This window comes from Bactrocera dorsalis, chromosome 3 (assembly GCF_023373825.1).
Source record: "Bactrocera dorsalis isolate Fly_Bdor chromosome 3, ASM2337382v1, whole genome shotgun sequence".
NCBI classification, from domain to species: domain Eukaryota; kingdom Metazoa; phylum Arthropoda; class Insecta; order Diptera; family Tephritidae; genus Bactrocera; species Bactrocera dorsalis.
The window spans coordinates 57,336,464-57,351,476 of NC_064305.1; the positions used below are offsets into that span (position 1 = coordinate 57,336,464).

Genomic DNA, 15,013 nt, shown 5'->3' on the forward strand with positions numbered 1-15,013 from the left:
TATTTATACGATTTCACTTCGTGAACTTAACGTATTCTCCACAGCAATTTTAAATAAATAGAAATTGGGCATTATCTACATTGTAGATAATAATAGTTATCATAAAGATTATATGATGATATACCGCCACCATTAGACAACATAAGTAACATTTTTGCAATGGTTTAATCTCATTAAATACTTTCTTTGATAATAAGACAGCGCTGAGATTACTTGGCACCGTTTGTGTTGGTGAACGGTAAAATAAGTGGGATACATTTGGTTAGTCGCGTTTACGCGTTTTTACTTTCTGTGCCTCTTCTTCATAATTTTCACTTTCTTACAGGGCCAAGACTCTTTTTAGTCTCTGCAATGCAAACACACACTTATTGTGCCCAAACACATATGAATGTTGCTGCTGAAAGTGAATTTTAGCCAACTTCGGCTTTTGCTTTATTACGGAACTTTTTGTCTGACCTCAATACCGAGCATTCTAATCTCATTTCATTGTGCGCACACAATCAACAAACTGCAGATAAAATGTTTATATTTACTACACAGACGCTGCCACATGGCTCCATTACGTTGTCGTATGGGTATGTGCGTGTGTAGTTGCGGATGCTGTGTATGATTTCTGTTTGACTTGTGCTCACATTAGCTTTTAGACATTTACTTTTACACATTTGCTGCTTTCGCCACAGATTTTTCTTAGCCGCCCCAAGCGTGGCAAGGAAGGCAGAGGCAGAAGCTGAGGCTGAGTTGCAGCCATAACTTTTATTTGAATTCGTATGCATTTTGTATTTGTTGTGCAACTTAGTGGCGCATATGCTTGCATGTTTCCTGTTTGCCTTGTGGCTGTGCGGCAAATATGGCATGAAAAGCCGCCTGCCACTTACTACTTGCCACTTGCAACAAGCTGCAGCTCGTTCATATAAAATGCAAATGCATCAGTGGCTTTTCTTTATTACAAAACAGACACACACACACATACACAGAAAGGCGAAGTTTTTATATTTTCTTTATTTAATCCTGCGCCTCTCGTTGTTTGCCTTGTTGTTGTTTTGTTGCACTTTTTGGTGGCAAGCAGAAGTTGTGCCGCGCTCGCTGAAAGCAGCGCCGTGCACCTGTTATAAATTTCTGCGACGACAGCTTCTTCAAGAGCGAACTTTCCTTTGCTTCCCCTACCTCCTCTCTCCTTCTTCAGGCTGCTTGCCTTGTTTGGTTGCACAGTGATATACTCACGTTTACTTTTTCTTGATTTTTCACTTGGGCTGTTTGCTTTTGCCGTATTTTTAATTCATATTTTCCATTTTATTTTATATTTCCCCCACTTTTTTCTGAACTTTTGTGCGAGTTTACAATTTTTCTTTTACTTACTTACTTAACTTTTCGCATATTTGCTCGCTCTTTCACTTTATTGTTTTGTTTTTGCTGTTGCTGCTGTTGTTTAGCTGTTTGTTGTTGCCTGTTGCACTTTGTTGAACTTTGCCATTGTGTTGTTTGTGTTAGTGTGTCTGTGTGTGTGTTTGTGTGTGTGTTTGTAGCGTTAAAACTGCAAAGATGATTCGCTTTGTTTGCTCTGCACTTAGAAACTTTCAATTGAATTGCAGGCAGCAAGTATTCTTGACACATTACCCCCCGCCCTTATATTGCCATTGTCTTTGGTTACTTTGCTCTTTCATTTAGCTGCGCTTTTCAGTCAAGTGTTTGCTATTGAAATGCAATATGTGAATTTATAAGTGCATGCATGTGTGTGTGTTTGCTTCCATTTTTATATCGCTGCTGTTGTTGCAGCCGAAAGGTGAGTAGTTACTAGTTTGAAACAATGTTCGAGAGTTCAAACGAAGGCAGATGTCACTTAGTAAAATATAAACTTTTAAGTTTTTCCTTTTCTCAGTTGACAAATATTTGTTATTTTTAGGAAAGAGACTTGCAAACAAAAGTATATATGCAGTTATTTTATTTGTAAAATAACTTTTATGGTAAATATTTCAGGGAATAACATAAAGTTATTTATTCAGATATAATTTACTGAGATAAAGTTGTAATGGCTAACGAAAAAGTCAAATTACTTGAAATGATCTTTATCCATAGAAATCTTTAAAAAAATGTATTTTATTCCCAAAATGATTTTCATATACTAACTTAATGTCAATTTCAATCTCAATCTAGGCTCAATCCCAAATTCAGCTAAAGTGTCAAGCCCAGCCCCAATCTCATTCTCAATCGCCACCACCATCCCTACTCTTAAATTTCAAATTGAATGTCGATCTCAATATCAACCCCAATAATAATCTAAACCTCTACATCAATCTTAATATCAATATCAATATCAATATCAATATCAATATCAATATCAATATCAATATCAATATCAATATCAATATAAATATCAATATCAATATCAATATCAATATCAATATCAATATCAATATCAATATCAATATCAATATCAATATCAATATCAATATCAATATCAATATCAATATCAATATCAATATCAATATCAATATCAATATCTATATCAATATCAATATCAATATCAATATCAATATCAATATCAATATCAATATCAATATCAATATCAATATCAATATCAATATCAATATCAATATCAATATCAATATCAATATCAATATCAATATCAATATCAATATCAATATCAATATCAATATCAATATCAATATCAATATCAATATCAATATCAATATCAATATCAATATCAATATCAATATCAATATCAATATCAATATCAATATCAATATCAATATCAATATCAAGATCAATATCAATATCAATATCAATATCAATATCAATATCAATATCAATATAAATATCAATATCAATATCAATATCAATATCAATATATCAATATCAATATCAATATCAATATCAATATCAATATCAATATCAATATCAATATCAATATCAATATCAATATCAATATCAATATCAATATCAATATCAATATCAATATCAATATCAATATCAATATCAATATCAATATCAATATCAATATCAATATCAATATCAATATCAATATCAATATAAATATCAATATCAATATCAATATCAATATCAATATCAATATCAATATCAATATCAATATCAATATCAATATCAATATCAATATCAATATCAATATCAATATCAATATCAATATCAATATCAATATCAATATCAATATCAATATCAATATCAATATCAATATCAATATCAATATCAATATCAATATCAATATCAATATCAATATCAATATCAATATCAATATCAATATCAATATCAATATCAATATCAATATCAATATCAATCCTAACTTAAATCTCAGCCTTACTCTCATTCTCAATTATATTAAGATTCTTCTTCTTTACAGCTTATTTTTCTATCGACTGTGGTATGGTATTTGGACCATCTTTTGCAGAACTTTTCTCTCGAAAACTCGTAACGCCAACTCATCACATGTTCTCATCGTTCATGCCTCTGCCCCATATAGCAGGACGGGGATGATGAATGACTTCTAGAGTTTGGTCTTTGTTGGTTGAGAAAGGACTTTAATGAGATTAATATTTCATTTCTATTCTCTTAATCTCGAATCTAATCCCTACTTCAACTCAACATCGGTATCAATACATCAGTCTCAATCCTCATCTAAATCAGTCCAGTCCTAATCTCAGTGTCAAGTTCATAATCCTTCTCCATCTCATTTTCTTCTTCTCATTCCCATTTTCATTATCAATCCCAATGCCAATTTCAATATCAACCTCAATTGCGACTTCAATCTCTATCTCAACCTGAAACTTCATCGCAATTTAAATCTCTTCAACTTACATATGTGCAAATCCCAGCCCTACGGGCAAACAAAACTGAGTGTGGTTCAATCAACAACTGTCAGAAAGACCAATCCCGAAAAAAAATTTCATCATTGCAAACCACACATTCAAAAAGCCCCCATTATCTTTTATAAATAAATCACAGAGTTGTCTCAAAAAAAGTTTATTTCAATTAAATTATATTTAGTTACTCAAAAATCACATAAAATTACACAAAGATTGCGAGGGTAAAATTGTATTCTCCCTCCTCGCCCTTAATTCTGCATGGTCAGCGACACCATCAATGAAACTAAATTGGCATTTCGTGCCTCCCACGGTACGGTCATATCGTAAAAGTACCGTTGTATGAAAGTCCACACATTCTCACACATCGTAGGATACTTGAGATTGCATGTGTGGTAAATTTTGAAGCACAAGTCGAGCGCTTGCAGGAATGATTGCATGCAATAGAAGTGATTCTCCAAAGCAACGTAGATTTTCGAAATTGTGCATTCATTGGGCATAATTACGACCAGAAAAGGGTGTGTGGTGCGATTAACCGGGCCATATTTGCGATTATACAGATCCAAGCGTGATTCGTACGATTCGAGCGTATTGAGACGCATCACAAATGCATCAATGCTGTCAGTCAGATTGGCGCGTATGCTCAACTTGCCATAGTGATCCTTGAAGCGGCTCGTGCAGGGCAGCAGCGCAGTCAAACCAACGGCGTAAATGAAGTCCTTTTCATCTGCAATGGGTGAGAGAGTTGAAATGGAAGTGATTAGAGTTGGATGTGTTAATAAGATCCATAAAGAGAGATATTATTATAATGGATATGCCGTCAGCATTAGCAATATTTCCATGTTTGTCAACATTTTTTCAATTGCTTCTTATATGGCAATGATATAGGAATTTTGAATTATTTATATCAATTTTTAAACAGATGGCAACCTTTAACACAAAAATATTTAAAGCTATCTAGCTAATTTTATCGAATTGTAATTTTTTCGTATTTAGACAATTTTAATCAGGTGGCAACGCTCAAAAAAAATTATTTAAACTTTTTTATTTTTCTTTTTACTGTCAATTTTATCGAATTCCGTTTACAAATTTTTCTTATTTAAACAATTTTAATCAGGTGGCAACGCTAAATAAAAAAAAAATATTTCAACATTTTTTAATTTTTCTTCTCACTTTCAATTTTATCGAATTCTGCTTATAAATTTTTCTTATTTAAAAAAGTCAGGTGGCAACGCTCAATAAAAAAAAAGTAATTAATTTTTTTTTCAGTTTCATTTAAATTAAATTTTAGTCAGGTGGCAACGCTCAATAAAAAAAAAGTAATTAATTTTTTTTTCAGTTTCATTTAGATCGAATTGTTCTTGTAAATTTTTCGTATTTCAAAGATTTTAGTCAGGTGGCAACCTTTCTGGAAATCATTTTTATTATTTCTATTTTATTTTAAATTCTCAATCATAATTGAGTATACTTATCAAATTTTTTCAATTAAAATATTTAATAAAGGTGGCATCCTTCAGTTTTTTTTGTCGAGACTACAGAGTAGGAATCAAAATTGTTAGAAAAATCATGAAATCGAGGTATCAAAAAATACAAATTATTCTATCGAAACGGCCTTTACTGTGGTAATACCATATACTGTAAGCGTGATGATAATTTGTTGCATAACACAATTTCGTTGAACTTACTTGAGTTTTTTTTGGTTCAACCTGAATCTTATCGAATAAAGACGTGAACAGCGGAACAACCTTCGCCTTTCTCTACACAAAAGCCCCGTTCAATATTTTCCTTGATACATTCCCATATCTGTCTTTAACTCCCTTCTTTACATACCTTTACTTGCCATGCCCATTTTGCAGTACTTGTACAACTTTTTGATGTCGTCATGATGGAGTTTCTTATCAAATTGCGGTGTCACCTTCTTCATGTAGTCATCCCACTTGGACACCAACAAATTTTCCTTATCCGGATAGACGTGACGAAAATCGATTTTATACTGCAAACAAATTACTTTACAAAGCGCACTCGAACACAAAACTGTACGCGACGGTCGCACATACCAACTCGGCTGCACGTGGATCGGCCAGCTTTGACCAGTTGGTCAGCAGTTCAGCCAAACCGCTCTGTTGTAATTCCTTCTGCCGCAGCGCCCAGGTCTGAATCCATTTATCACACACTTCCTCCCAGCTAAAATGGTCCGTAGTCAGTAGTTGCTTCAGGGCCAATGCCGTCATCTCGTCCACACGTGGCACATGACCGGGCAAGTCTTGTGGATACGTGGACATGGTGTCATCATCGTCCATTAAACTGCTGCAGGTGCTCATCGGTTGTGTCATATCAACGTCAAACGTACAATCTTCATCATCGCTGAGACGTATCATGCGGCGACGCTTGACATTCTCATTGGAGTAGCGCTGATAGAGCCGACCCAGCGGGTTGCCTTTACCGCCGCGATAAATAAAGTAGTAATCCTGCAATCGCAGCGAGATAAAAGACAGATCGTAAATTCTGCAGCATGTGTTGGCATATTTTTCAAGAGCACCCACACACTCCCACTCTTAAATGCATATGTATATGTAAGTGTGTACTAACCGCTGCGGCTTGTTCATTGGGGAATAGTGTTATGATGTCACTTAAAATCGCACGCAGATCCTTTGGGCTCAGAGACTCCCCCTGGCGCATTACATCCGAGACAATGAGACGCACGATTTCGTTGCGCTGGCTGTTTTCCAGGTAGCCGTTTTTGTTGTAAAACTGCTTAATGCGCTGCCCAATGTGCGAGCTTTGCAATACCTTACTGGTATCCTGCAAAGAAAAAATTTTGAACAAAAATTGTAGCATGAACGTAAAGCAAATGTCATAAAATTGCATGGAAATTCCAGTCCCACCTCCCTTCCCATGCATGTCTACCTACCACTTTGGGACATTGCATAATCAATGGTCCCTTAGGCCCATAGCCGTCGCCGACGCTGCAACTTCCGCCGCCACCCACACCTACAACAATGTCTGTGTTTGCCGCTCTGTTGCCATTTGCAGCGCCACCACTGCCGCTGCCACCCGCAATCGTAAACTGCTCTTCGGCATTTATGGTCTTTATCATCGCGGCTCTGGTCGTCATTGCGGCTGCTGTCGATGCGGTCGTTGTTGTTGTCACTGCTCCCGCCGCCGCAGCAGTTATCGTTGCCATTGCGTGTCGTTTAGGTGATTTGGCATTTTGTGGCATGAAGCTGAACGCGCCGCGCAAATCTAATGTCGGCTCCAGCACAACAGCTGGCATATTATGGGCCATGCGCGCCGTGGCGCTGCTGACACCCGGCAGCAGGCTTAGAAAATCCTCAGCTGGTGCCCTGTTGCGTTTGATAATGGTGGCAGAGCCGGTTGTTGCTGCGGTGGATATTGCGGCGGCGGTGATGCCGGTGGTTGTAGTGGCTGTGTAGCTCGGTATAACGGTGAGTGTTGCTATGGCATTATTGGTCGCCATATTAGCTGGGATTGTTTGCAAGCCGCTCGCCGCAGTTTGTAGTTGTTGCAGTGACTGCATGGAAATAGCAGGCGCGACAATGGATGTGGGTGGTTTTTTGACTGCCGCATTAATGGGTGCAGCCGTGTGCCGAGGGGAGACTTCTCGCGCTGTGCTGCTTTTGTCTGCTGTCGGAAACTGTTATGTGAAGAAGATAAACAAAGGGAATATTTCATCGCTCAAAGTCTTATGAAACCTTGATTCACCTTTTCTTTGCACCATGCGAAGAGCTTTTCCCGGAACTCAGCACGATAGCCGATGTGGCGTATGGCAGTGTTTATGTCGTCCGCTGTGAGATATTTTAAGCTACGAAAAGTGATGTCATTCACTGGGCAAAGGTAAAAACAGAAAAAGGGAAGTTTCAAAATCTATGTTTTTGTGGAATTTCGTTCGTTTATATATGAAGTTCAACTCGGTATTTAAGATATTATAATATTAATGAGGTATGTTATTTATTTATATATACATCTTAAATATTGGAAGATAAAAAAACTAAAATTAAATTTATGCTTCTATGATTGACATTCGAACTCTAGGAACTTTCTATGCAGGAAAAAAATATCCAATGAGTTATATTTCGAAGTAAGCTAAATAACATAGTCTCCAATAAAACATGCCTACTTAAGCCTTATGCTCACTCAACTTTATCGACATATTCTAGCTACCGGTTACCCGTGTGCTCAAGGACCCTGAAATTGAAAATAAAAAAAGAATTTAAAATTTCTGTTTCTATCAGCGCAGACGGAGCGACTATTTTTTCTTAGAATGGTGACAATTTTGGTGAGATCAGAGGTATTTTATTTGCTATATTCTCTCATAATATTTCCCGTGAGTGAAATGGGCCTCACCGTTACGCAGAAATTTTCCAGAGAAACGCCCGTCAAACTACCAGAAATGTTGAAGTAACTTATCGAAATTATAATGAATACCTTTCACAATCTCAGCGCAAATGGAATGCGTATGTTTTCTTAGAAATTTTTACGTTCTTCAATGTAGGATTTGTGTTGCGCGAAAAATCAATAAACTGATCATTCTTTTGGTATTGACATTTAAATTCGTATCTAATGTATCTCTTGTGAATAGGTCTAAATGGGTCCCATAATATTCCACTTTGTTATTCGTCGACAATTGTTGAAATTAACGTAAAAAACGCGTTAAGGTTTGAGGTACTGAAAAAGCATACAAATATGGACATAAACGTTCAAAAATTTTCATACCCCTTATTATTATTTGTGTATCCTTTTCGAAGCCTTCCAATGGTAAAGTGGGTTTCTACATTAATTCTAAGGGTACTCGTATAAGGGAACAGAGTAAAGCGAAATGTGAATAACGTGAGGCTAGTATCTACCAAGTAGTTGCCTATGCAAACGAAGTAATAATCATGGTCAAGAGAAAGTTCCTGTGTACCGCAACTAATTGAGTGTCTCAGATATTTTTATTTATTAGGAGAAACAAGACCCCGAAAGCATCTCTGCTGCATGTGGGAAGCATCCACCTGTGGTCTGCAGATACAGTGAAATATTTTGGCCTTGGAAGCTATCTTATCAAAGAGAGAACAAGGAAGGCATTTATTGCTTGCACTACTGCAGAGGAGTGATTAGATAAAGGTGAGGCCACCTTACTCAAGCCTATTATATTGTATATTCTATGTAGTCAATTGCAAGGAAGCTCCAAAGCGTTTAACGAGCAGCGTTCATCAGCATGAGTATTGCACTAAGATCCACACTAACTATGACACTTAATACCCTTCTTCATATATTGTGAAAGTATATGGCCGCGAATGATGCAGTCAGACTCATAGGATCTGTTTTTCAAAATGAACATATGTATGTACTCGTATGTCTGAACGTTAGGAAAGTCTCGAAAGTTTTGACTTCATACCGGAACCACATAATTTATGATTATTGTACCTTTTTCAAGCTAAGTTTACTACCATTACTGTAATGGTATATTTTGATCTCACTAACCATGCTTTCAAGGATAGTTAAGGAATACCTCATCTTGTTATCAGTGACACGGAGTCACTTTCTACAGTATAGTATGGGTGCCGGAATTTCAAGTAAATGCAAAGCTAGCGCTGGCACAATATCTGGCCTAGCCCCGCTAAGGACCAAGGAAGGATTTTACCAAGTTATATCCATATATTTCGATGAAATTATTTGGCACGGACGGATCTTAAATCTACTAAATAGGTTTATTTCAAATGGATTTTGGTTAGAGTTATATAATTCGGTATTATTGATATCAACTCAATCCGTCAAAAAAATGTTTTGAGGCGTTGGCAAATTACAATTTTTGACTATAATACAGTTGCAACTGCTACAAATCATTTTAGCTGAATATTACTGAGTTTATTTATAAAAAAAAAATAATAGAAATGGAAAATGATTTGTAAAAGCCTACTCCCTATCATGCACCTTCCTCAATCTACTGAAAATAAATTGCGAGCTGCAGAGCTTAATCGAGCAGGTACCATCTTCTATAAATGTGTACAGCTGCTGGCGTACGCTGATGATATTGATATCATTGGCCTCCTCAACCGCGCCGTTAGTTCTGTTTGGTTCAGAAAGGATAAGGAAGTGAAGCAAATGGGTCTAGTGGTGAAAGAGGGCAAGACGACATATGTATCTCCAGTCATCAAACAAACGGTTATCGCACCCGCGACTATACTCCCACGTCTCACGTGGAACCAGCATTAACAGCAACAACAATGCCATCCTCGAAATCCAACGCAGTATAACTCTTGTCAACAGGTGCTACTTCGGACTAAGTAGCCAATTGAGAAATAGAGTAGTAAACTCCTCTCTCGACGAACAAAACCAAACTTCATAAGTCACTCATTATTCACGACCTGCTATATGGTGCAGAATCATGGACAATGACAACATCGGATGAGTCGACGTTATGAGTTTGCGAGGGAAAGAGTCTGCAAAATATTTTTCGTATATCGCAATCGATGGAGCGATGAGCAGTAAGAGTTTTACGACGACATTGTCATAGTTCAGCGAATTAAGAGACAGGGGCTGAGATCATGTCGTCCGAATAGATGAAAACACTCCAGCTCTAAGAGTATTCGATGCAATAGCCGCCGGGGGAAGCAGAGATAAGGTAAGACATCCACTCCATTTGAAGACCATGTGAAGAAGGATCTGGCCTCGCTTGGAATCTCCAATTGGCGCCACACATCGAAGAGGAAGATCGACTAGCGCCCTGGTGTAAACTCGGCAAATCTTCACTTTTTAGGTTTGAAACACCATTGAAACCGCGACTACAAATAGTTGAAATTCGTGACACCAAAAAATAGTCATCTGAAGTGGCAGGGCTTTCATTTCAACTGAGTGGTGTTAACACCGTAATATGGCAAACATTTTTTATTTTTATTAGCATCACTATGATAATATGTACATACATATGTATGTATACCGTTAAGTACCAACAATAATCGTTTCACTAACAACCTACTCAATGTCGTCCTAACCTACTCAACAGGCATACCGTTATGTAGGACTGTTCACATTTCCAACGCATTCCGTTGCCCTGTTGCACGCGCCGGAACACAACAAAATTCGAAACGCGCAAAACACAACCTGTTTTCGATGTAAACAAAAGACGCTCACATACGCGCACTGCATTACCTCTCTCTCTCTCTCTCTTTTGGAGTGTATAACAGTTTACGATATGTACCGCAGAGTGCCACACACACATATACAGGCAGAGAACTGGTATCTCGTAACGGCACTCGTATAGCAGGAATTAAGCGAAATCGCATGAATGCTAAGCGGCCAAGGAGCGCACCAACACACCCACCACACCACACAACAGCAAGTAAGTGAGCGACGCAACACAACAACGCCGGCGCAAACAATAACAGAGTCACCACTACACTCTCCCCAAGCAATGCGCCACATAAACACATACACACAATGGTGGCGTGCACTGGCAAGGCTGAGTATGACACTGCCTGTCTGTATGTAGGATGGGGCGGTGGTTGGCTGGCGCATGCCAAAGGCAAAACGAAATGCAAAGGCATGATAAGAGCAAAGGCAAAAATAGCAAATATTGGCATGAGCGAATTTTTTTCATGCTTTTGCAAACAGGCAAGCAAACAAGCACACGCACACACATGCGTATGTATGTATGTATATGAATTAGTATATGTTTGTCTGGCTGTGCGCATATTTAGACTTCAATAAAAAATGCAAACACATACATACATGCGCGCATAGTATTTAGCAGCATTTTTTTGCAGGTAAGTATGTGTGCGTGTATGTATGTATGTATTTAAGCTTGTTGTGTTGTTATGGTTTTTATGTGCATTTTTTTTAGTTATTGTTGGGCTTTTTGATTCCTTTATTTCTCCACTCACTTTTATGGCGAAAAGGCGGTGTTTAGGCGAGTGAGTAGATAAAGTTAGCGTTGGGTGTACATACATGTATCTACAAATATGTATATGTATGTACATATGTATGCAGGCGAATGGATACGGAAAAGTATGTACATATGTGCATATTTGAGGTTTTTTGAGGCTTATACCTAAGTTGAGGTAAATGTCTGTAAATATTTTTTTAGACATATGCATACATATACATATACATACCAGAGATCTGCAACGGATACACAATTTCCGTGCACACTCGAACACTTACCCGAAACCGGCTTGTATTGCTTTCTTTGAACGAGCAGAAGGATTGCTTGTTAGCGACTGTGCGCAGACGAACGTGTTGATCACAACACTCGAGTGTCGTTCATACGTGTTTGTTTGGGTTCGGGTGTTTTGCGGATCAATATATTCGAGTGTCCGAGTTTAGGCTCGAGTGTGCAAAGCATTTTTTGTTTATGTGTAATCGTCAGTACAGTTGATTAATTTGCTTTGTGAGTGTTAAGAATGTTATATGATACGTATTACATGATATTTATTGAAAATAATGGCCGAAAAAAGAAGATTTTATTGGTTGCAAAATTGCGAATGGCAGTTACAGCTTGTCTGGTCTTATGTTATGGTTATGCAAATATATTTTTAATTTTAAAATGCGTCGTTCCTTTGATACATGCATACATATAGTTTAAATGCTGTATTTCAATAATATTGACTGTTAAAGTGTATACAACAATAATAATTTCTCATATTTTTGCTCAGAAAAATTTGATACATTTCTTCTACACCCGTGTTCTGTCCGAGTATCCGTGGCAATAGTTGAACACATTTCGGGTTAGCTGCGGGTGTCGAGTGTGGACACTCGCTTGTGATCGTTTTGAAGAGAGTATGATCAAACAGACTCGAATACTCAGAAAGCAGCTGCCGGGTGTGCCACTCGATCGAACCCATTGCTGCCGAGTGTGGTGCTCGCTCGTGCTCGATTTTTAATGAGGGTGATCGAACAGGCTCGAACATACCCAATGCAGCTCTCTGATACATACGTATGTACACAGTATGTACAAATTTATAAGCAGCTTGCTATAATTGTATGCCCATAATATACATATGTATGTACATATGTAACTGCATATAAGATATTTTTATTCCCTGAACAGGGTATACGACGCTTGCCACGAAGTTTGTAACACCCAGAAAGACACACTGGAGATCCAATAGACCAAACATATACATATGTATGTATGTATGTAGCATCTTGAGGAGATGGATGCTGCTAATTTGTTGCACCAATAGTGGTATAGCTTTTATACACATTGGCCAACAGAATCAAGTGATTGGACAGCATTTCAATTTGACCAGTTAACCTCTATAAGACAACGGTGCAATCTTCGAAGAAATTGTTCAATTGTTCACATTGGATAGCTATATGCTAGTTCCTATACTACAAGTATCTGCACGATCGAAATCATGGTCTTGTAAGGAATCTCTTCTACTTGTGAAGGGTATTAAAGCTTCGATGCAACCAAAGTTAACTTTTTTCTTGTTTTTATGCATACTCTCAGGGATATATGTAGGTATCCTTACTACATCAATATATGTGACCTGGTCTACGGAAAGGGGGTTTAGGTGTCAAAAATCAATTTTCACTTTTTAGTTGATTCGGATGGAAGATGAGATGCTTAACAGCTGTTTCTCAGAAAACTAATTTTCGCACGTTAGCTCCCTTTTCGTAGACCAGGTCACATATATATACAAATTCCTTATACATACTTACATATGTTTTTTTAATTTCTAAGGGATATCTATAAAGTATGGCATGCAGTGCTCAGCATGCTATTGTTGATGCAAATATATGCGCGCCTATGCACATACTACTGTGGGCAAAAAATAGTAAGACTTTTTCATTTAAAAACCCTCGGAACCCCATTCGACCAAATATATTTTTTCTGAGTTGGTATGACTGTCAATGACAGCTGTGCCAAATGTCACATCAAAACAAACATTCGTGTTTAGTATACGTTTGTCTTTATGAAGTACATAAAGTGCATTCGGTGATTTTTACGATGAGTAAGATTATTCAACAAAGAAATTACATACAATCTTTTGTGTGGAAATAAATAATAACATTTAGAATGTTGGAAAAGGCCTTCGGTGACAATTGTTGGGTATGAAAGAGTGTTTTTGATTAGTACAAATTATTTTAAGAGGGTCGAAGAAGCTTGGCCGACCAATCGCTTTCAGGACGGCCATCAACATCAACTAATGTTCAAAACGTGAACAAAATAAAGGAATAATTGGTGCTAGAAAATCGACGATTAACAGTCATAGTTGGAATGTCGAAAGGATCAGTGAAAACCAATTTAAAAGGTCATTTGGGCCTAAGAAAAGTGAAGGCACGATTGGTTTCAAAATCACTAAATTTTCTTCGTTAGTTTTTCGCCAAATTTTCAACTAATACCTTTCTGCAACCACTATATTCGCCTAATTAAGCTCCGTGAGACTTCTAGCTATTCAGCAAACTCAAAAGACCGTTTCGGGGAAACCGTATTTCTATATAAATACAAGATTTCTATGAACCACTTACATTTAAGCGTTGTATATAATATCTCCAAATCGAACTGCTTCAACAGCTTCATTAAACTAACGTCATCATTCTCACCAACGTTTGCCGCGCCCGAAGCCGCCTGTTCGCCACGCACTGTGTCTAACTGTGCGCCAATATGTTGCAGGCCGGCACTGTAGCACGCTGCCTTGGTGTTGCACGCATCGGCCTGTGAGTTGTGCGAGTTCTGCGTGTCGCCTTCGCCCGTGTAATTGGCAATGAAGTCGAAGTCCATCTCAGTTTTAACCACAATCTCGGGCGTATCCATCATTTCTCCAATGCAAATGTGCTGAAACACTGCAGCAACAAACAGTTATGCGAAAAATCAATACACCACTAGCCGTTTGCTTTGCTGCAAGCGCGAGAAACTCAGTCTAAACACTTCTATTCATCACTAAAAAGCCAGCATGCACCGTGCGAAAGCCAAAATACTGCTGGCAACTTCAGTGCGACTTATCGATTGCTGCCGCACTGCCGCCAACACGCCGCTACACCCTGGCTTCCCCGTATATGTATACGGAAATATATGTATGTATATAAGCGCATGGCAACGCGCAAGTGTGTGTGTGTATGAGAGTGTCTGCGTGTACAGCAACCAAAATTCAACAACAACGCAACCGAATAAACATATCTACATAAATATCTATACATATGTATATGTAAGTGTATGTATGTGTGCACAACAATAAAAAGCACGCAACCCAAGC

The 15,013-nt window shown here is 37.6% G+C and overlaps 1 protein-coding gene across 1 annotated transcript; it reads right to left on the bottom strand.

The window, feature by feature from the left end:
* Positions 1-3,964: 3,964 nt before the first annotated feature.
* On the bottom strand, positions 3,965-14,745 carry LOC105225858 (uncharacterized). Its single transcript, XM_049452329.1, has 7 exons — positions 14,289-14,745; positions 7,536-7,657; positions 6,724-7,467; positions 6,402-6,614; positions 5,870-6,280; positions 5,643-5,805; positions 3,965-4,539 (listed from the first exon to the last, which is right to left on the bottom strand). Exons 1-7 carry the CDS (start codon positions 14,575-14,577, stop codon positions 4,064-4,066), a joined length of 2,418 nt encoding a protein of 805 aa, XP_049308286.1. The 5' UTR covers positions 14,578-14,745; the 3' UTR covers positions 3,965-4,063.
* Positions 14,746-15,013: the final 268 nt, after the last annotated feature.